This window comes from Sarcophilus harrisii, chromosome 3 (genome assembly GCF_902635505.1).
Source record: "Sarcophilus harrisii chromosome 3, mSarHar1.11, whole genome shotgun sequence".
Taxonomy (NCBI): Eukaryota; Metazoa; Chordata; class Mammalia; order Dasyuromorphia; family Dasyuridae; genus Sarcophilus; species Sarcophilus harrisii.
Genome location: NC_045428.1, coordinates 573,861,503 through 573,885,655, shown reverse-complemented (window position 1 = coordinate 573,885,655; position 24,153 = coordinate 573,861,503). Strand labels below are relative to the sequence as shown.

General features: G+C 36.9%; 1 protein-coding gene across 3 annotated transcripts in view; it reads left to right on the top strand.

Annotated features, from left to right (window-relative positions):
* The window catches only part of NMNAT1 (nicotinamide nucleotide adenylyltransferase 1), a 53,106-nt gene extending 29,367 nt beyond the window's left edge, over positions 1 to 23,739 (top strand). For all 3 annotated transcript variants that reach the window (XM_031962896.1, XM_031962897.1, XM_012545606.3), the window contains 4 exons: positions 14,292 to 14,429; positions 17,480 to 17,663; positions 18,240 to 18,382; positions 21,492 to 23,739. In XM_031962896.1, coding sequence (XP_031818756.1) covers positions 14,312 to 14,429; positions 17,480 to 17,663; positions 18,240 to 18,382; positions 21,492 to 21,877 — 831 coding nt within the window. In that variant the 5' untranslated portion in view covers positions 14,292 to 14,311 and the 3' untranslated portion in view covers positions 21,878 to 23,739. The remainder of the gene's footprint in view (positions 1 to 14,291; positions 14,430 to 17,479; positions 17,664 to 18,239; positions 18,383 to 21,491) is intronic.
* The last annotated feature ends 414 nt before the right edge of the window (positions 23,740 to 24,153 follow it).

Sequence of the window (24,153 nt, the reverse complement as noted above, 5' to 3'; positions counted from 1 at the left end):
TTCCTTTGTTATGTTTTTTTAAATTTAATTTAATTTAATTAATTTATTTATTTAATAGCCTTTTATTTACAGGATATATGCATGGATAACTTTACAGCATTAACAATTGCTAAACCTCTTGTTCCAATTTTTCACCTCTTACTCCCCACCCCCTCCCCCAGATGGCAGGATGACCAGTAGATGTTAAGTACATTAAAATATAAATTAGATACACAATAAGTATACATGACCAAAACGTTATTTTGCTGTACAAAAAGAATCAGACTCTGAAATATTGTACAATTAGCTTGTGAAGGAAATCAAAAATGCAGGTGGGCATAAATATAGGGATTGGGAATTCAATGTAATGGTTTTAGTCATCTCCCAAAGTTCTTTCTCTGGGCATAGCTGGTTCAGTTCATTACTGCTCCATTGGAAATGATTTGGTTGATCTTGTTGCTGAGGATGGCCAGGTCCATCAGAACTGGTCATCATATAGTATTGTTGTTGAAGTATATAATGATCTCCTGGTCCTGCTCATTTCACTCAGCATCAGTTCGTGTAAGTCTCTCCAGGCCTTTCTGAAATCATCCTGTTGGTCATTTCTTACAGAACAGTAATATTCCATAATATTCATATACCACAATTTATTCAGCCATTCTCCAACTGATGGACATCCATTCAGTTTCCAGTTTCTAGCCACTACAAAAAGGGCTGCCACAAACATTCGTGCACATACAGGTCCCTTTCCCTTCTTTATAATCTCTTTGGGATATAATCCCAGTAGTAACACTGCTGGATCAAAGGGTATGCACAGTTTGATAACTTTTTGAGCATAGTTCCAAACTACTCTCCAAAATGGTTGGATTCGTTCACAACTCCACCAACAATGAATCAATGTCCCAGTTTTCCCACATCCCCTCCAACAATCATCATTATTTTTTCCTGTCATCTTAGCCAAACTGACAGGTGTGTAGTGGTATCTTAGAGTTGTCTTAATTTGCATTTCTCTGATTAATAATGACTTGGAGCATCTTTTCATATGACTAGAAATAGTTTCAATTTCTTCATCTGAGAATTGTCTGTTCATATCCTTTGACCATTTTTCAATTGGAGAATGGCTTGATTTTTTATAAATTAGAGTTAATTCTCTATATATTTTGGAAATACATCTCTTGTATAATATTGAGTGATAGTGGGCATCCTTGCTTTAACTATGATCTTAAAGGGAAGGTTTTTAGCTTTAGCTGATGGTTTTAGATGGATAATATTTATCATTTTAAGAAAAGCTTCATTTATTCCTGTGTTCTTTAGGATTTCTAGTAGAAATGGATGTTATATTTTGTCAAAAGTTTTTTTGTACCTGTTGAGATACTCATATTATTCTGTTGGTTTTGTTACTAATATGATCATTATGCTAATAGTTTATTTAAGCTGGTATAAATCCCACCTGGTCATAGTATATGGTCCTTGTGATAAATTGCTGTAATCTCTTTGCTAGTATTTTATTTAAAACTTTTGCATCAATATTCAGTAGAGAAATCGGTTTATAGTTTTCCTTATCTGTTTTGGCTCTTCCTGGTTTAGGTATCAGAACTATATTTGTGTTGTAAAAGGAATTTGGTAGAGTCCTTCTTTGGCTATTTCTCCATATAGTTTATATAATTTTAGAATTAATTTTTTTTGAATGTTTGGTAGAATTTACTTGTGAATCCATCTGACTCAGGAAGTTTTTTTTTTGTTTTTGTTTTTGTTTTTTTTAGGGAGTTCGTTAATGGGTCAATTTCTTTTTCTAAAATAGGATTAAGCTTTTTTAGCTTAGAGTGGGCAGGAGCAGGAGTTGCTGAAGCCTCACCATGTTGCCCAAGGATAAGAAGAAAAAAAGATGCTGGCAAGTCTGCCAAGAAGGACAGGATCCTGTGAACAAGTCTTGGAGCAAAGCTAAGAAGAGACAATCTCAACAATCTAGTTCTCATTGACAAATCAACAAATGGCAAATTCTGCAAGAATGTCCCCAACTATAAACTTATTCCTGTAGTAGTCTCAGAGAGACTGAAAATCCGTAGTTCTCTAACCGAAGTAGCCCTCTAGGAGTGCTCAGTAAGGGTGTGATTAAGCTAGTTTCCAAACACAGAGCACAAGTGATATACTAGGAACATTAAGGGTAGAGATGTTCCAGTTGCTGAAAATGCATGAAATGTTTCAACATTTTAATGTACATTTTCAAAAATTAAAAAAAAAAATGGTATCAAGCATTCTATTTCTGCTTCTCTTAATCTGGGCAGTTTATATTTTTTAAGTAATTCACTTAGATTGTCCAATTTATTGGTATATAATTGGGCAAAATAGTTCCTGATTATTGTTTCAATCACCTCTTCATTGGTAGTGAATTCATCCATCAGATTTTTGATATTAGTAATTTAGTTTTCTTAATTCTTTTTTATTTTATTTTTTATTAAAGCTTTTTGTTTTTCAAAACATATGCATAGACAATTAATTCTTCAACATTAGCCTTTGTAAAACCTTGTCTTCCAGTTTTCCCTCCTTTCCCCCATGAAAGTAGTCAAATATATGTTAAATATAGTAGAAATATATGTTAAATCTAATGTGTACATACATATTTACACAATTATTGTGCTTCACAAGAAAAATCAAATCAAACCAGTTTAAAAAAAAAAGAAGAAGCAATATAAAACACAAGCAAGCAACAAAAAAAGTGAAAATGCTATATTGTGAACCACATTCAGTTTCCATAGTCCTCTCTCTGGGTGTAGATGGCTCTCTTCATCATGGAACAATTGGAACTGGTTTGAATCATCTCATTGTTGAAGAGAGCCACATCCATCAGAATTGATCATCATATAATCTTGTTATTGCCATGTATAATAATCTCCTAGTTCTGTTCATTTCACTTAGCATCAGTTCATGTAAGTCTCTCCAGGCCTCTCTAAAATCATCCTGATGATCATTTCTTAATGTTCCTTATGGAACCATAATATTCCATAATATTCATATATCATAATTTATTCAGCCATTGTCCAATTGATGGGCATCCATTCAGTTTCCAGTTTCTTGCTACTACAAAAATGGCTGCCCCAAACATTTTTTGCACATGTGGTTCTCTTTCTCGCCTTTAAGATCTCTTTGGGATATAAACCCAGTAGAAACACTGCTGGATCAAAGGGTATGCACAATTTGATAACTTTTTGAGCATAGTTCTAAATTGCTCTCCACAATGATTGGATTCGTTCACAGCTACACCTAAAATGTATTATTAGTGTCCCACTTTTCCCACATCCCCTCCAGCATTCATTAATCATAATTATCTATTTTGGGATCAATAGTGATCTCTAATTCTTTGGTCACAAATTCCTTTCTCCTCTACAGATCTGACAGGTAAACTATCCTATGTTCTTCTAATTTGTTTATAATATCATTATGTCTAGATCATGAACCCATTTCGACCTTATCTTGGTATGTGGTGTTAGGTGTGGGTCAGTGCCTAGTTTCTCCCATACTAGTTTCCAATTTTCCCAGAAGTTTTTGTCAAATCGTGAATTCTTATCCCAAAAGCTGGGGTCTTTGGATTTGTCAAACACTAGATTATTATAGTCATTGACTATTTTATCCTGTGAACCTAACCTATTCCACTGATTAACTAGTCTTTTTCTTATAATATTTTGCTTTATAATATAGTTTTAGATCTGTTACAGCTAGGCCACCTTCATTTGCTTTTTTTTTTTTTTTTTTCATTAATTCCCTTGAAATTCTTGACCTTTTGTTCTTCCAGATGAATTTTGTTGTTATTTTTTTCTAGGTCAATAAAATAATTTCTTGGAAGTTTGATTGGTATAGTTCTAAATAAATAGATTAGTTTAGGTAGTGTTGTCATCTTTATTATGTTCCCTTGACCTAACCAAGAGCACTTGAGATTTTTCCAGTTGTTTAGATCTGTGTGGAATTATTTATTTTTATGGAAAGTGTTTTGTAGTTTTGCTCATATAGGTCCTGACTTTCCCTTGGCAGATAGATTCCCAAATATTTTATACCATTGACAGTTATTTTAAATGGAATTTCTCTTTGTATTGCTTGCTGCTGGATTTTGTTAGTGATGTATAAAAATACTGATGATTTATGTGGATTAATCTTGTATTCTGCAGCTTTGTTAAAGTTGTGGATCATTTTTAATAGATTTTTAGTTGATTCTCTAAGGTTCTATAAGTACATCATCATATCATCTGCAAAGATTGATCATTTGGTTTCCTCATTACCTACTCTAATTCCTTTAATCTCTTTTTCTTCTTTTATTGCCAAAGCAAGCATTTCTAATACAATATTGAATAGTAATATGGATAATAGGCAACTTTTTTCTCCCCTGATCTTATTAGGAGTGGTTCCAGTTTATCCCCATTACATATGATGTTTGCTGATGGTTTTAAATAGATGCTGCTGACTATTTTAAGGAAAAGTACATTTATTCCTATACTTTTTAGTGTTTTATAGTATTTACCTCAAATTAAATTCATTAGGGAAATTAGTCTTTAATTTCCTTTCTTTGTTTTCATCCTGCCTGGTTTAGGTATCAGTACCATGTTTGTGTCATAAAAGGAATTTGGTCAGAGTCCTTCTTTCTCTATTTTTTCAAATAATTTATATAATATTGGAGTTAATTGTTCTTTAAATATTTGGTAGAATTCACATATAAATCCATCTGGCCCTGGAGATTTTTTCTTGGGGAGTTGATTAATAGCTTGTTCTATTTCTTTTTCTAAAATGGGATTATTTAAGAAATTTCTTTTCTCTTTTGTTAATCTGGGAAATCTATATTTTTGTAGGTATTCCTCCATTTCACTTAGATTATCAAATTTATTGGCATAAAGTTGGGCAAAATAACTCCTAATTATTGTTCTAAATTCCTCTTCATTGGTGGAAAGTTCTCGCTTTTCATTTTTGAAACTAACAATTTGATTTTCCTCTTTCCTTTTTCTAATCAAATGAACTAAAGGTTTATCTATTTTGTTTTTTTTTTTTTTTAATAAATCCAACTCTTAGTTTTATTTATTAATTCAATAGTTTTTTTTTTTACTTTCAATTTTATTAATCTCTCCTTTTATTTTTAGAATTTCAAGTTTGGCATTTGGTTGGGGGGTTTTAATTTGTTCTTTTTCTAGCTTTTTTAGTTGCAAGCCCAATTCATTGATCCCTTCTTTCTCTTATTTTATGCAAATAACATCTAGAGATAAAAAATTTCCCCTTATTTGCTTTGGCTACGTCCCCCAATTTTGGTATGTTGACTCATTATTGTCCTTTTCTTGGATGAAGTTATTAATTGTGTCTTTGATTTGCTGTTTCACCTACTCATTCTTTAGGATGAGATTATTTAGTTTCCAATTACTTTTTGGGCTATTTTCCCCTGGCCTTTTATTGAATGTAATTTTTATTGCTTCATGATCTGAAAAAAAATGCATTTACTCTTTCTGCCTTTCTGCATTTGATTTTGAAGTCTTTATGTCCTAATATATGGTCAATTTTTTTATAGGTTCCAAGTAGAAAGTGTATTCCTTTCTGTCTCCATTCAATTTTCTCCCAAGATTTATCATACCTTGCTTTTTTAGTATTCTATTTAATTCCTAAACTTATTTATTTTATTTTGTGGTTTGATTTATCTAGTTCTGAGAGAGCAAGGTTGAGATTTCCCACTATTATAGTTTTGCTGCCTATTTCTTCTTGCAGCTCTTTTAACTTCTCCTTTAGAAATTTCCATGCTATACCACTTGGTTCATATATGTTTAGTATTAATATTGCTTCATTTTTTATGGTACTCTTTAGCAAGATATAGTTTACTTTCTCATCTCTTTTAATTAGATCAATTTTTGCTTTTGCTTGATATGAGATTAGGATGGCTACCCCTGCTTTCTTTACTTCACCTAAAGAATAGATTCTGTTCTACCCTTTTACTCTGTATGTATCACTGTGTTTTAAATGTGTTTCTTGTAAATAACATATTGTAGGATTCTGGCTTTTAATCCAGTCTGTTCTCTGCTTCTGCTTAATGGGAGAATTCACCCCATTCACATTTATGGTTAAAACTGCCAATTATGTATTTCCTGCCATCTTATTTACCCCAAATTATACTTTTCTCTTTCCTTTCCCCCTTTCCCTCCTCCCCAGAATTTTACTTATGAGCACCACTTGCCTCAAATAGCCTTCCCCATTTATAGTTAGTCCCTCCCATTTTCTTATACCTTTCCCCTACTATTTTTTTTCCCTTCTATTTAACCTATCCTTTCCCTTTTCCCCTTCCCCTCCCACTTTTCTATAAGGTGTGAGAAGTTTCTCTGTGAAACCAAATATGTCAAATATTCTTTCTTTGAGCCAAATCTGATGAGAGTAAGATTCACACAATGTTCATCCCCCTCCCTTCTTTCCTTCAATTATAATAGGTTTTCTTTACCTCTTCATGAGATGTAATTTCCCTCATTTTACCTCCACTTTCCCTTTTTTCCAGTACAATCCCCTTTCCACCTCTAGTTTGTTTTTTTACATTATGACAGTAAATTCAAATTATACATGCCCTCTCTATGTATACCCATAACAGAAATACAGTTTTCAAAAGTTCTTTTAACCTTTTTATACTCCACTTGAGTTCTATATTTGGAGGTCACATGTTTTGTTTAGCTCTGATCTTTTCATCAGAAATGAATGGAATTCACCTGTTTCGTTGAATGTTCCCTGAGAGAAAATGTTCAGTTCAGCAGGGTAGTTTATTCTTGGCTGCATTTCAAGTTCCTTTGCCTTTCAGAATATCAGATTCAGGACCTTTGATCCTTTAAGGTGGAAGCTGCTAGGTCTTAGGTAATCCTTATTGTGTCTCCTTGGTATTTGAAGTGGGTTTTTTCTGGCTACTTGTAATATTTTTTCCTTGGCCTGATAGTTCTGAAATTTAGCCATGATATTCCTTGGAGTTTTATTTTTGGTATCTCTTTCAGGAGGTGTTTGGTGAATTCTTTTAATAGCTATTTTACCTTCTGATTCTATAACTTCAGGGCAGTTTTCTTTAATGATTTCCTGAAAAATAGTCTCTAGGCTTCTTTTATCATCATGGTTTTCAGGAAGTCCAATAATCCTTACTTTGTCTCTCCTTGATCTATTTTCCAGATCTATTGTTTTCCCAAGTAGAGAAATTTTACATTTTCTTCTATTTTTTTTTCTTTTCTTTTTTTTTTTTTTTTTTGCTTGATTGATTCTTGGATATCTCATTGTCATTCATTTCCATTTTGTTCAGTTCTGATTTTTAGTGAATTATTTTCTTCATTTACTTTTTTTACTTCTTTTTGTATTTGTCCAATTGAATTTTTAAATGAGTTGTTTTGTTCTATGGATTTTTTTTCCATTTCACAAATTCTGTTTTCCAGTGAGTTGTTTTCTTTTTCCATTTTGTCAAATTTATCTTTTAATGAGTTATATGCTTTTTCCATTTCACTAGATCTTTTTTGTAGTGAACTTTTCTTCAGATAATTTCTGTGTTGCCTTTTCCAAACTTCTTGCAAAGTTTTCATTTCCTTTCCCCATTTTTCTTCTAGCTCTCTTTTAAGACCTTTTTAATTTCTATGAGAGCCTTGTATGATGCAGACCAATTTATATCACCCTTTGGGTCTTCATCTGGAGACAATCTGCTTTTAGTCTCCTCAGAGTTTGAAATTTGTTCTTCTCTTTCACCATAAAAAGTATCTATGGTTAGGGTTCTTTTTGCTTTTTAATTCATTTTTTTAAAAAGTTGAGATGTGCTTTTAGGGCAAGAGAGAACAGGACCTCAGCAAGATCTTGGAACAGGGTGAGCCAACTAAGCCACCCCAACAGGATGAACGTCTCTGTCCAAGCTTCCTCTACAAGCAGTGTGGCTGTGCTGGGTCATTGCTGGCTGCAGTGGGCATGGCCAGATCCCATGAAATTCTGGCATTTAGGGGTTCACTATTTACTTTTTGTGTTTGTATTGGATGTTTTATAACTTCTCTGCTGATCTACTAGCTTGAAACCAGGGCAGAGTATACAACTCTGTTGTAGATTCCTCCCCGTAAATTTTCCAGCCTGTGGAGCCCTCACTGCCCCAGGTCTATGCGCTCCTTGCACTGGTGTCTATGCTTAGACTATTTGTGCTTGGCCTGAATCCCTCCATGAAACAGACTTTTTCTGGAGAGCTTCAAAATTATCTTCCGCTGGTAATTTGTTACACTGTAGATTTTGCAAGTCCAGACCTGCTTCAGAGGCTGGATTTGCTAATTAATTTGAGGGATGTGGGGTGAGGTCAGAAAAAACTGTGTGTCCTCTCCACCATCTTGGCTCCACCCCTCTTTCTTTTTAAAATCAAATTAACCAGCTATTTACTTATTTTATTGTTTGTTTTTAAATAAAATCAGCTTTCAGTTTTATGTATTGGTTCAGTGGTTTTCTTTCACTTTTACTAAACTCTCCTTTGATTTCAGGATTTCTAATTTTGAATTTAATTTGGGACTTTTAATTTGTTCTTTTTCTAGTTTTTTTTTTAGTTGTATACCCAATTTGTTGATCTGCTTTTCTCTCTTTAATCACTGTAAGTGTTTAGAGATATAAAATTTCCCTAAAGTACTACTTTGGCTCCATCCCATAAATTTTGGTCATTGCTTTGTTGTCATTCCCTTTAATGAAATTATTGTTTCTAGTATTTGTTTTTTGGCCCATTCATTCTTTAGGACTAGATTATTTAGTTTCTAATTTATTTTTTAATCTCTCTTCCATGATCCTTTATCAAATGTAGTTTTTATTCCATTATGATTTGAAAAGGATGCATTTTACTTTTCTGCCTTTCTGCATTTGATTGTGAGGTTTTATTCCCTAATACAAAGTTAATGTTTGTGTAGGTGCCATGTACTGCTGAGAAGAAAAGCATATTTCTTTCTATTCCCATTTAGTTTTCTGCAGAAGTCTGTCAACTATAACTTTTCTAAAAGTTTTTTCTTAACCTTTTTCTTTTTTCTTTTGTAGCTAAATTTAACTAGTTCCGAAAGGGGAAAGTTAAAGTCCCACAATAGTATAATTTTACTGTTTGTTCCCTTCTAAAACTAATTTATTTTCTCCAATAAGAAATTTGGATGCTGTTCCATTTAGTGCATATATGTTTAGTGTTGCTGTTACTTTGCTGTCTATGGTACCTTTTAATAAGACATAATTTTTCTTCCTTAGATCTTTTAGTTCCATTTTTGCTTTTGGTTTATCTGAAATCATGTTTACTATCCTTGTTTTGTTTTACTTCAGCAGATGCATAATATATTCTGTTCCAGCCTTTTACCTTTACTCCCTATGTGTCTTTCTGTTTTAAATGTGTTTTTTGTAAACAAAATTTTTTGAATCACTTTCACATTCACAGATTACTAATTTATTATTTCCCCCATTCTGTTTTGCTCTATTTATACTTCTCTGTCTCTGTCTTTGTCTTTCTGTTTCTGCCTCTTTCTGAGTCTCTGTCTAGCCCTCCTTCCTTCCCCACCCCTCTCCCTTTCCCCTCTTTTTCTCCTTTAACCTCTTCTCTCCTTATCATTGTTATACTTCTGACCACTACCTCCCTTCTCTCAGCTTCCTTTTCATATCCCCTTCCTATCTTTCCTTACACTATAATAGGTGTTTTATCTCTCTTCATGTGAGATAATTTATCCTACTGTATTTGCTTCTTTTCTCAGTGCAATTCTTTTTCTTACCCCTTAATTTTTTATATATCATCTCATCTAAGTTAATTTACACTCTTACCTTCTAAATATTATACTTCTCTTAACCAATAAGTGATACAGTTCTTAAGAGTTACAAGTATCATCTCCCCTTGTAGGGATATAGTTTAATCTTATTGAATAATTTGTTATCTCTTTCCTGTTTACCTTTTTATGTTTCTTTTGACAGTGTATTTGAAATTTGAATTTTCTGTTTATCTCTGGCATTTTCATTAGTCCTTTATTTCCTTAGTCCTTTAAAGTCCTTTATTTCATTGAATTTGCAATTTTTATCCTAAAGGTTTATGCTTAGTTTTGCTGGGTAGGGATCACATACACACACACACACACACACACACACACACACACACACAATCCTTAATATTAGAATATTTTGTTTATTTTTTTATCTGAAAGTTCTAGAATTTGTTTTCATTTTAGGATCTCTTAAAGGAGGTAATCAGTGAATTCTTCCAATTAATATTTTACCTGCTGGTTCTAGGATATCAAGGCAGTTTTTCTTGATAATTTTTTGAAAAATGTTTTCCAGGTTCATTTTTTAGATCATGGCTTTCAGGCAGTCCAATAAATTCTTAAATTATCTCATATATATATATATATATATATATATATATATATCTTCAAGGTTAGTTGCTTTTCTGGTGAAATATATCACCTTTTGTTATATTTTTCATTCTTTTGATTTTGTTTATTGACATCTCATGGAATTATTACCTTCTACTTGTCCCATTCTAATTTTTGAGGAATTGTTTTCTTCAGTGAGATTTTGCACCTCCTTTTCCATTTTTACTTTTTAAAGGAATTATTCCTTTTTAAGGAATTGTGCTCTTCAATGGATTTTTATGTTTCCCCATTTTTTTTTTTGTGCTTCCTTTACCAAGCTGTTGACTTTTTTCATGATTCTCTTGCATTTCTTTTCCCAATTTTTCTTCTCTTTCACTTGATTTTTAAAATATCATTTGAACTCTTCTAGGAGTTCTCTTTGGACTTGAAATCAATTCATATTTCTCTTTGAGATTTTGTGTTTAGGTGTTATGACATTGCTGTCCTCTTTTGAGTTTGTGTTTTGATTTTACCTGATGCTTTAATAACTTTCTATAGTAAGGGTTTTTGTTTTGTTTTGTTCGTTCATTTATCTCAGTCTATTTTATGATGTTTAAAGTTGAATTATGTAGGGTGATTTCAAAAAAGCCTGAAGAGACTTACATGAATTGATATTGAGTGAAGTGAATAAAGTCAAGAGAACATGATCTACAGGATAACAAGATTATGTGATGATCAACTGTGATGGACTCTTTTCAACAATGAAGTGATTTAAGGCAATTCTAACAGTGGGAAGGAAAGTGCCATCTAAATCCAGAGAGAGAGGACTGTGGGGGCTGAACGTGGATGGAAGCAGAGTATTTTCACCTTTTTGTTGTTGATGATGCTGTTTGTTGGTTTCTTTCTTTCTTTTTTTTCTTTTTGATTTAAAAGCTCTTGCTTTTGATCTAAAAGATCTTGCTCAGCCTGGTGAATATGGAAATATGTTTAGAAAAATTGCATATATTTAACCTATATCCAATTGCTTTCTTTTTAGAGAAGAGAAAAAAATTTGGAATACAAGGTTTTGCAAAGATGAATATTAAAAACTATCTTTAAATGTATTTGGAAAAATAAAAAGCTATTGTAAAAAAAAAATAATAAAGTTGAGTTCTGCCTTTGGGATACAGGGGCACTGTCCCAAGTTTCTTGTGCTGAGGGCCAGGGGCCTAACCGCTGACCTGCTGCATTGGTCTCTTGGCCTGAACATTTACCTGCTACACTAGGGTCACTAGGCTTGATTATGCCTGCTGTACCAGGACCACAGGGTTTCAGGTGCTAATCTGTGCTAGGGCTAAGGGTCCCCCCCCCACTGGATTGTCTTGGCCTGTACTCCCCTTTTACTCAAATGAGACAGGCTTTCCTGCATACTTACAAATTATTTTAGGCTGGAAAGTTGTTTTACCCCATTCTTTTTATTTATTTCGCGTTATCTTCATTTTATTTGTTTTGGGTTGTATTTTTTTTTCTGCTGAAACATGTACATTCATTTTTTAAAAAACACATTTCTTTATGGATCACATTAGAGAAAAATCAAAATAAATGGGAAAAATTATGAGAAAAGAAAGAATATAGATTCTGCCACTCCAGAATTCATTTTGAAATAAGATTTAAACTTGTTCACAGGAGAACACCTCAATTGGGATCTTTGGGGATGAATCAGGGGATAAAGATGACACTCTCCCTCTTCCCCCAGAACATGCCCATTATGAGGATAGGTGCTAAAAGTCTTATATTCCTATTGGCAGGGCGTATATTTAACACTGAAACATTGGAATTACTCCAAATGCTTAGTAAAAGGGGAATGGGTTAAAACAAACTACTATTTACTGTCAAGTTATCTAAAGTGAGAATGGGACCTGTATTAACATCTGGAAGTGTTTCTATGAAATAATGTTAAATTTAAAAAAAAAGAAAAGCAGAGCGCAAAATAGGGTGTATCCAAGTAACTGCAGTGGTAGTATATTTGGCTTTTTTTTTTTTCCCCAGTTAGGAATTTTTATAAAACACCATTCTGAAAAGAGAACCAAAGACTTTTTTTTTTAACCAGGCATTTGAGGGGCCCATGAGAGGATACAGTTTAAGAAACTCTGGCTTAATAAAAAAGACTTCTGAATTGACTGATTTCAAGTAAAGTTCATTGTTCGATGGATTTTTTTTAAGTTCCTTAAAGTCAAAATAAAAACAAATAAAATGAGGGAGTTAAATTAACTGTTTGCTGAGGACACTCTTTCCTTTGAGGACCCTTTTGTACTTTGTTTGATAGGTGGACACAGCAGAAAAAGTCAAGGTCAAGCTGCTGGTGGAGAGCCCCTGAGCACATGTAGCCCTGAAGAATGAGAAAGAAGGCAGGATTGGGCTTTTCCTCTCAATGGAATCAGTATAGAGTCTTTTTTTTTTTTTTTTTTTTTTTTTTTTTGAGAAAGAAGGCAGGATTGGGCTTTTCCTCTCAATGGAATCAGTATAGAGTCTTTTTGGTTTTTGTTGATTTATTTTTATTTCTTATTTTTTAATAACTTTTTATTGACAGAGCCCTTGCCAGGGTAATTTTTTTACAACATTATCCCTTGCACTCATTTCTGTTCCGATTTTTCCTCTCCCTTCCTCCACCCCCTCCCCCAGATGGCAAGCAGTTCTATACATGTTAAATAGGTTACAGTATATCCTAGATACAATATATGTGTGCAGAATCGAACAGTTCTCTTGTTGCACAGGGAGAATTGGATTCAGAAGGTAGAAATAACCCAGGAAGAAAAACAAAAATGCAAGCAGTTTACATTCATTTCCCAGTGTTCTTTCTTTGGGTGTAGCTGCTTCTGTCCATCCTTGATCAATTGAAACTGAGTTAGATCTTCTCTTTGTCAAAGAAATCCACTTCCATCAGAATACATCCTCATACAGTATCGTTGTTGAGGTATATAATGATCTCCTGGTTCTGCTCATTTCACTCAGTATCAGTTCATGTAAGTCTCACCAAGTCTCTCTGTATTCATCCTGCTGGTCATTTCTTACAGAACAATAATATTCCATAACATTCATATACCGCAATTTACTCAACCATTCTCCGATTCATGGGCATCCACTCATTTTCCAGCTTCTGGCCACTACAAACAGGGCTGCCACAAACATTTGGCACATGCAGGTCCCTTTCCCTTCTTTAGTAGCTCTTTGGGGTATTAGCCCAGTAGAAACACTGCTGGATCAAAGGGTATGCACAGTGTAGAGAGTCTTACAAGTTACAAAGCTGAACTCATACTTTGTGTTGTTTTTTTTTTTACTTTATTTTTTCTCATTGTATTTTATTTTTTCCAATTGCATAAAAAGATAGTTTTCAATATTCATTTTTGTAAGATTTTTGAATTCCAGATTTTCTCTCTGTTCCTTATCTCCCCCCTCCCCAAGACAGCAAGCAATCTGATAAAGGTTATACATGTACAATCATATTAAACATATATTTCCACATTAGTCATGTTGTGAAAGAAAAATCAGAACAAAAGAGAAAAATCATGAGAAAGAAAAAATAAAAACAAAAAAATGGTGAAAATAATGTGCTTTGGTCTGGATTCAGTCTCCATAGTTCTTTCTCTGGATGTGAATGGCACCAAGTCTTTTGAAGTTGTCTTGGATCACTGTATTACTGAGAGGAGCTAAGTTTGTGTATAATGTTCTCTTGGTTCTGCTCACTTCTCTCAGTATCAGTTCATGTAAGTCTTTCCAGGACTTTCTGAAATCATCCTGCTGATCGTTTCTTATAGAACAATAATATTCCATAGCCAAATATACCATAGCTTATTGAGCCATTCCCCAACTGATGGACATCCACTCAGTTTCCAGTTCCTTGCCATTACAAAGGGCTGCCACAAAAAGTTTTGCACGTGGAGATCCCCTTCCCTTTTTTATTGTAGTTTTTTAAAGAGATACCCTACCCTGATACTGCTGCTCACCATCCTCGTTTGTTCCTCCTTCTCTTAGTGGCTTGCATAGATTCAAGCATGGAAAATTTGGACAACAGAAAAGAGGTGGTTCTTCTGGCCTGTGGCTCTTTTAATCCCATCACCATCATGCACCTGCGACTGTTTGAGCTGGCCAAGGACTACATGAATGAGACAGGTAAGGGAGGGATCAACACCCGCCAAGGCTGGAGTCAATCTTGCCTATGTGATTGCTTGACTTCCAGTCTGGGGGAACTCTTGTTCCTTCCGAAGTCTTCTGTGGCCTTTCCTAAATGCTGCTAGAGAGGGATCGGGCTTCTTTTCCTATTTGAGGCCTACGGCAGCCCCCAGCCTTCCCCACCTTATCTTGTAGTGGCCCCTGCATATTGTGTACTCAGGCCAAACTGAACACTTCTGCTCCCCAGATACACCTCTCCCACCTCTGACCTTTGGCTCATGCTATATCCTGAGACCCAGAATGCCTCCCTAACTTTCTTTCCCCATCAAATTCCTACTCAACCTTCACATGCTATCAGCTCAGCATAGAAAAATCCTTTAGCATATGAGTCTTCTCCAGGTGAAGCAAGAGCCAGCGGGACATTCAGGAGATCTGGACAACTCCCTTCCCCTGTCTTTGCCCCCGTGAGTTCTTGGAGTGGCAGGTACAGAATGTGAGAACTGAGGGGTACCTCAGAGGCCCCTCAGTCTTGCCCTCTCCTTTTACAGGAGGGGAGATTGTGAAGGGAAAAAGCCTAAGAAGTTAGATTTGACTACAGGTCCTGTCACTCTAAAGCTGGCCCTTTTTACTCTGGTGCACAGCAGCCTCCCTCTCAGAGGCTCTAAGTTGCAAAGGTGGCTACCTGCATTGTAAAGTAGATTTCCTTCCTGGGAGTTTGACACTACTGAAATCACAGGTTCTGTCTGGTCCAATGGGCAGGGTGTTGGGTTTGGTGTTGAAAAGGATGCAAAGGAAGGAACATTTGTCCTTGAGGAATTCATGTTCTCATGTGGTGTGGGAAGAAAACAAGTAGAATTTCAGGTGGGTGATGAGTGCAGGCCAATTCAGACAGTTACTCGGGGAACGTGTAAGGGGGAGGCAACATTTTCAGATGGTAGGAGAAAGAGGGACCAGTGCCAGAGGCTGCCCTGAGGAGATAATCCTGCAGAAAAGGATTTGGGGAATGAAACTGGAGGTGAAAGTGTGTCTCAGGTATGGGGTACAGCATGCACAGTGAACATCTAACTGCTCATGCCCTCCTCATGTACCTGGGCTCTGCATCTCTAATACATTTAATAACTACTGAGAAATAGTCTGTATTATCGATACCTGTGTTGGTGCTTTATTTTTTTAATAGGTGCCTAGGCTCCTTGAGATCAGGGATGTCTTAGATAATTCTAATTCTCCTTGTCCCCCATTCCCATCCCTTACTCCACTCCCCATCCCAATAATTAGCCCAGTGCTGTAGTAAATACTTAAGTTTATTGTTCCATATTATATCACATTCTATCTGGATCCAAGTATATACACTAAGGAGAAGTTACTGTTGAAGAAGTAGGGTCCAGTTTATCAAGATTTGTGACCAATTAATTTTTTATTACACTTTTAAAGAAGAGGAAATAATAAGCTTTAACAACATTCACCCCCTGAAAATTCACAGGCCCTGGCTTCAGAAGCCTTTGTCTGAACTGCTTGGCAGAATTAATTTCATTGATTTAAGGCACCAAGCCAGAGATTTTGCCCTTCACAGCCAACTTTTATATATACTTAATGAACCAGGGGAAGAAGGTCCCGTGGTGTTGGGTTGAAATTGTTCGTGGTGAATGTTAGGCAGCTGTCCCATCAGAACTCGTCTGGGGATTCTGGCCTGCAGACTGAGCAGTCGTGGGAATTGCTGGTGAAACACATCCCCAGCCTGCCACCATGTGGGCATGGGGCAGTACCAGGACATGGGGTGGTTTCATTCATGTTTCTTTGTTATAGGGAAGGGCATGTAGGCCAGGGGGAAGGAAAGTAGTTAGGTTAATGTGAGCATTAGAAGTAACAAAAGACAAGAATGTTATTGTAAGTAAAAAAGAAAAGAACTTTTCCTTTGGAGTCTTCTTGGAGTAGGCAGCTTCCTGTCCTTGCAATTTATTCAAATAGAAAATGGAAAGTAGGATTCTCTACTGAGCTGAGGAGGCCATTTGTATGACCTGAAATATAAATCTCTTAGGTGGAAGCGCTGGATTCTAAGCTGTGGTCTGGGCCGACTGAAGCCCAACTGGAGGTTTTGGCAGGGGGGAGGAGTGTGTGTGTGTTGGGTGTGTGTGTCCTCAGAGCCAGATCAGATCAAGTGATATGCTTCCCCACACAATTCTTGGCAAAGGACTTCCCCAAGGAGATTTCATGGGACAGATGCTTGGCCCTTCTTCAGACACAGCAGAGTTAAGTCCTCACTTAAGTGACAGCCACATTCAGAGGTTCCTGGGCTCTAGGAAGCAGTAAGATTCTGGTCCTTTAAAAGGAATCATTTGGTGAACTGTTTAAAAATGGAGGAGAACTGGTAGAAATCTCAGGGACTTTGCAGTCTCAGTAGTCAGTCTGGCAGTACAAGGCAAGGACAGAAACAGAAAGTCCTGTGTTCTAATCACAGCAGTTGGCTCTTCTGTTAAATAATGGGAGTGGATGAATTAAGATGACCCCTGAGGCTCCTCTTAATCTCTCTACAGTTTATAACTCCTTTTACTCTTGGGTCTTTTGTGCTGGTCAAAAAGACTTCTGTCACTAAGGTTTGGGAGGTTTTATCGCTAAGTTAAAAGGTGAGTAAAAGAGTTCTCTAGTTTAAAGAAAGTTGTTCATAATTCTTGCTTCCTTGAAGGATTCCTTTATCAGTATGTATGGGTATTTCCTTCACCAATACAGATTGTAATTTCAACATATCTTAAAAGACAGTTTGTGGCCTGTTCTGACCCAGTCATGTTCTAGGGGAGCCTCCGTGTTTTTAATTGGATTTTGTGTGTGTGTGTCAGACACATGGTTTGTCACTGGGTCCCGACATGTAGCCATTTTCTCTTGGTAAATTTTGCTAGTGCTTGAATCAAGCTGACATGGCAGAGCTTCAGTATCCCGGATCCCTTCACTCCATGATGCAATATCGGAATACGGCAGAATTTTTGCCCATAAAATATGTGCACTGCATGAAAAATCTGAGTGGTCTAACTACTGTTCATTCAAATTCTGTTACCCAGGACAATATAATGTTATTAAAGGCATCATTTCCCCTGTTGGTGATGCATATAAGAAGAAAGGCCTGATCAGTGCCCAACACAGAATTAAGATGGCAGAGCTCGCCACCCAGTCCTCCAAATGGCTGGAGGTAGACACCTGGGAAAGTTGCAGCAAGGACTGGCTAGAGACAGCCAAAGTGCTGAGGTACGTACTGAGAACCCGACCGCCCCTGGACAGACCAAGCTCCTGGAGCTTGACAGCTGCCTCGGGAGCACCCCTGGATCTGCTCCAGGGACTTGGAAGAAATTTCAGGCTTTTCTACAGGTGGATCCAAGGACCATGACTCAGGCAGTCGGGCAGAGTCCCCCCTGAGGGTGAGGGAGTGTGGGACTGCATGCTTCCTTCTACACCCACTCTATCTGTGTCCTCTAAGACTGTCTGCTAGGGACCTGTAGAATGCCCGATGCTCTCGCTGCTTTCCCTTTTGTATACTCAGAAAGGTTGTTTTCATCTCATCCCCTAAAGAAAGACGATTCTTTTCCATTTTATCTTCCTCTTCCTGTGACTTCAGCAAGAAGCCACCTTCCTTCTGATGCCCTGTCTTTGGATGAAAATGTTCTGGCTCTGTGCTTCTCCCTCTTGACTTGACTCAAGTCCTGCTCCTGAGCAGACAGAGCCCCCATTCTGCTTTCACTTGGTGTCTACAGAGGAGGAGAGGAGACAGAGCTTCTGTAGGAGCTCCTGCCTGAGTGTCCATGAGCTTCTCCTGTTCTTTTGCAGCTACCATCAGCAGAGACTGGAAGCCGAGAACTTTAACAATAGCATTGTGAGCCCTCCTTCCCCAATACTTCCTGGAGGGAAGAGGAAGAGGATTGATGACATAGATGCAGGTGAACCGAAGCCCTCAGCACCACAAAAAAAGGGTCAGTATGTTGAATGGGACCTTCCAGCTAGTCCTGTGATTGGAAGAGTTGCTTCCAAAGTCTAGGGCACCCAGTCACTGATTTCCTTTTCCTTATTAGGTTTAATATAGAGAGTGGAGAAGGGCATAGATAGGGATATTTGAGGGATAAATCAAGTCCCAAGTTTTCAGCTGCTGTTTGATAAGTTAAAGAAGAACTTTGTTGAGGTAGATGATGGAGAAATTCCTGTTAAAAACATTCTTTTGAACTAGAGGGTTGTGGGAAAATAGTGGAATAGATTAGAAAATTCTACACACTCCAGATTTTCCCCACAAAGGAAACAAAGTTGCTCTTCAGAGAGAATGTAGATTAGTGAAAAACAAGAATTGGGGCAGAACCTGGGTCCCTCCTAGGACAGCTGGAGGAGCCCGTAAGAAAAAACCCCATGACTGAGGATTAATCAGTATGAACCATACACACCTCCAGGCTTTGTTGAAACCGAAGAGGGGAGCCCCCAGTTTAGCTGGATTCAGAGGTAGCCTCAGCTAAAACCACAGAGTCCAGGGTCTGAGTCTGGGAAGATGAGGGAACCTGTACAGATAAGGGATGCCAGGCTCAGCTGGGCTGCTGAGATGACGCACCAGCACATGGGGAGTGTAGAAGCAGTAGGGCAGGGTAGCTGCTAACCAGTTGGCACTTACAGGAGGATAGCATTCTTAGCTTGGGGTTTCATGTCATAAGGGAGAATTGAAAGAAGACTTGAAACTGGAGGCACCATCCTCCTTACCCCAGGACTACAGGTGATTATACCCTGAAATTCTTATTTAAAAGAAAAAAGAGCAAGAAAAGGAGAAAGAACTCGACCATAGAAAGTTACTATAGCAGTAGAGAAGACCAAGGTTCATCTTCAGATGAGAATACCAAAGTTAAAAAAAAAAAACAAAACTCTGTTACCCCAAAGAATAATGTTTAAATGGCTACCTGCCCAAAAAGAATTTATAGGTCTCAAGAAAGGACTTTAAAAATCAAATGAAAAAGATTGAAGAGAAACCCAAAACAGCAAAAACAAAATTAGGGGGGAAACTAGAAAAGGAAAGAAAGAAAAAGAAGAAAATAACTCTGAAAATTAGAATTAGGCAAGGGGAAGCTAGTGAAGTAGATCAAGAAATTTTTATATATATATAAAGAAAAATTAGAAGAGAATGAGAAACATCTTCTAAGAAAAACAATAGATCTGGAAAACAGATCAAAAAGAGAAAACATAAGAATAATGGACTCCCTGAAAGCTATGACCACAAAATAACCTTGATACAATAATTCAAGAAGAAAACTGTTCTGAAGAGCTAGAACAAGAAGGGAAAGTAGAAATAGAAAAAAATCTACCAAAGAGATCCTATAAGAAAAACATAGAAATAGCATTGCTAAATTTCAGAATTTTCAGATCAAAGAGAAAATTTTTATAAGCAACAACAAAACCCAAGAACAATTCAAATATGCTGGAGCTACAATAAAAATTGATCAGGATTTATTAGCAAATACAATAAAAAAAAAACCCTGCAGGTCTTGGAAATACTATATACTGACAATCAAAAGAACTAGGATGGCTGAAAATATTATATCCAGCAAAATTAATATAATATTGAATAAGGAAAAAAATGGACATTAAACAAACCCAGATTTTCAGGATTTTGTCTCAAACAAATCTGAACTCAGTAAAAAATTTAACACATAAGAGCCAATATCAAAAACTAATTTCAAGGGATTCGGTAAGTTCAAACTGTTTCATACATGAATATGTTAACCATATATCTAAGATTGACTTTAGCAATTGGGTATTCCAAAAGAAAGATTAGGATAGAGCTGAGTATGACATGAGTCTTAACAGTAAAACTGTCTAGGAAAAGGATAAAAATAATAATTATGCTATACAAATGAGGTTGTGATAACAAGAACCAACACAGTGGAGTTAAATGGGGGAGGAGGGCTGGGAGTTCTGAAAACCTACTGGCATGAGGAATGGGTTAAAGAGGGAACAATACATACATATTTATATATACCAAGAAGGGTATAGCATCCTCCAAAATGTATAAAGAAATTAGGGGAGACGGAATCAAATAAGATGGCGTAGAGAAGGGTATATAGATTAATAGGAGTGAAATAAGGTTGTTTGTCCTTTGTTCTCAAAGAGAGGATCGTGACATCCTGACAGGAGGTGACGCCATGCCACACAAGTGAATTGGATTTAAGTGAGGGAGGGCTGTGCAAGGTCACCTACCTCACTTTCTCCTCCACGATGATCTGGGTCCAGCAGCCAGTTATAGAACAGGATGACTGGACTTTGCCCTGGTTGCACTGGGAGAACTTTGCCTTTAGAAGCTAAGGTTTTCACTAGATCTTAGTTTGGCTGAGGCCACTTGCATTCATTGATTAAGGCTAAGTAGCAATGAGATAAAGAATCTCCTCTTTGAAGGTGTATGGATTAATGGGAATGGGATAAAAAGGGAAGGAAACTTGGGAGGAGAAGATAAGGGAGGGGATTCATGGGTAGAGCAGTGGGAAGGTTAAATAATAGCAAGGCAAGTTAACCAAGTAAAGTAGAAGAATTAACAGGGATAGGAAATAAGAGATATGCACAAACGTAATAATAATGATCATCAGCAGAATTTATTAGAAAAAAATTAAGAGTAATAATCATTGATCTCAGACAAAATCAGACTTAAAAGATTCTCAAGAGAGAAATCTACATTATATGTCAACCATATTAATGTTGTTTTAGATGTATATGTATATATATGTATGTATATAGGTATATTATGTATATGTAGATGTGTAGATATGTATATATTATTTATATGTATACATAAATAAATCTATGTTTAACTGCAGGCTTCTTGAGGGATGTGGTGGGGAGGAAAGGGGGAAAAGAATAAAATAAAAAGTGCACAGCAGAGAACAAAAGAGAACCTATAAGGAAGCAGAGAAAAGATGGACATGAATATGTCTTCTATTATAAATGCTTTCTTGAAATCCTTGATGTTCTGTTAGACACGACAGTGTTTGTTTTTTCTTATTTTGCATTTAAGTTTTCAATTTAAAAAAACCCAAAATACTCTTTTGTTCTTCTCCCCAGGTCCACCAGAGTTAAAGTTGCTGTGTGGGGCAGATTTTCTGGAGTCTTTTGCTGTTCCCAACTTGTGGAAGCCAGAGGACATCGCCACCATTGTGGCAAAGTACGGGCTTGTGTGCATCACCCGGTCTGGAAATAACACCAAGAAGTTTATCTACGAGTCGGATGTTCTTTGGAAGCACAGGAGCAACATTCACCTGGTGAACGAGTGGATCACCAATGATGTCTCGTCCACAAAGATTCGGCGCGCTCTGAGGAGAGGCCAGAGCATCCGCTACCTGGTGCCCGAGGCAGTCCAGCAGTACATCGAGAAGTACAATCTGTACAGCACAGAGAGTGAGGACAATAACGCAGGCTGTATTCTCGCTCCATTTCTGAAAAACAAGTAGCAGGCAAGCCACCAGCCATGGCTGTCCTTCAGGATCGCCATCTCTGGAGGGCAAGTAACTCAGGTTTTAGCAGATAGGATCTTGTTTCATAAACAAGAGTTAAAAGTTACAATATAATAAAAATTACAAGTTTTGCTTTTTTATCTGAAATTTACCTTGGCTATGATGAATGATATAGTTTGAGATAATTTTTTTAACTTTAGATTACTTTGCCCAAGCCATGACTTTTACCTCCTTCACGGATCCAGCTAGCAGTTCCAGGACATTTCATCTTGTGTGAATCTTAGTATGGCTTTCCACAAGCCTGCCATGGAGGATCTTCTCAGTCACAGAAGTGTCTCTTCTTCAATTTTAGCCTTGGGAGAATTCCTGGCCTAAATCTGTGTCCTAGTCATCAGGAAGAAGCTCTCCGGCTTCAAGATGAGATTCTGAAAGTAAATAAGGCACGTGGCGTGTTTGCTGTAAATAAAAAGACAAACTCGGGTCCTAGTTTGACTATTCCAGCCAAGCAAAACCAAACCATTGCTCTGTCTAAAACCTCTGTGGTGTAATAGCCTGAATTGGTCTAGAGTGACTCCAGAACAGGATTCTTAAAACAATACTTTAAAGAAAAACTCCATTGAGCATCCCCAACTGTGCCAAAAATTAACTAGAAGATCACTGAATGGGCGGATCTGTGATATCTGGTGTGGTATGGGAGGAAGCTGGCCTCCAGGTGATCTCTGCTGACCACGTGATCGATCCTGGACAGAGCCCCACCTTTTTCCAGCCCCAGGCTTGACGCCTAGGTGTGCAGTGTCCCATGAGCATAAAACTCAAATCTGAATGGGGGAAAAGAACTGCATTATTAGCTGGCATCTATATAGTACTTTAAGGTTCACAAAGATTTACAAATATTACCTCGCTTAACCCTCACATCGTCCCTGTAAGGTAACTGATACTGTTAACTCCATTTTATAGAGGAAGAACCTGAGACATATTAATTGTTTTACCCAGGGTTACACAGCTAGTATGTGTGTCTAAGACAGGATTTGAACTCGGGTGTCCCTAACTCTAGGTCCAGCACTATACCCGTTAGCTATCAAGAGCTTTTAATTTAATTAAGATTGATGTTCCTAATTTATCCTAGGGATAATATTTATGATATAATATGAAATTGGGTGGTGTGTCTTGAATATCCCTAATTTCCTGTTGATAATCCAGGAATTTGTTTGAATCACATTTAAGTCTTTTTTAATTGATTGATAGCTTTTCATCACATCACCTACATTTTCTGCAGTATCCCTGTAACATTCTATTTTCTTATGTTTCATTTTTTTCATAGGAATTTGAATAGAATCAAATTATTGTCAGTAATGCTATTGTTTATAAAATAATGCACTCAAAGGTCATTCTAGAGTTGAGCTCATACTTTGTTCAAAAAACACTAGCTTATTTTAGGGGTCCTTAGAGATGAAAGTTCGTTAAGTCTTAGAAAGTCATTGAAGGAAGAAAGGAAGCAGCTTTTTATGGCACAGCATTGGTATTTCCTAATGATGGTTTCCAGCTCTGATAGAACTAAAAGGAATAAAGTTCAAGTTTCCTAAAAAACATCCTGGGATCAGGAGCATATTTCACCCTTCCAGCCTGGTCAGAACTTGAAATAAAGTTGGGAAACAAGAGGCTTAAACTTAGACCCGTTAGCACTTCTCAAAAACTACCCCGAATGTGTGTAGGCCATGGGAAACCCCTTCTCGGGACACTGAGTCACTACAATTGTGTTCTTGCCTTCTCTTATGAAGAATGAATTGTGACTGCAGGTGGCATTGGGAAGCCTTGACTAAGAAGAGGCAAGAACTATTCAGTCATAACCTCTGATGTTCTGTCCAGAGAAGAAATGGACTTCCATCATTTGGGGGTTTGAGACACAGAAACAGCCCCCCGATACAACTTTTTCTCCTCACGCCTCACCCCTCCACCTCCATCTCTTCTCAAATCCAAGGCCACAATGGAGCAAAAATTCTGTTACTCAGATCTCAGGAAAAAATTCTGCCATCTCACACAGTACCCAGTGGAAAGTCCTAAATGTGTCCATTTGGGGACTCTGTGTAAAGCTTGCAAAATCCTTTCAAGTCTTAGCTCGGCTGGAATGAACCTCTTATTGTGATGTTTCTAGAACATCAGCACACACTGTGTACCAGGCACATTAGCCAAGCTCATTATCTCCAGATGTTGCTAACTGCATAGCAGAACCGTGGGTGTCCTCAAGGACTGAGTTTCCTGTTTGAATAATGGAA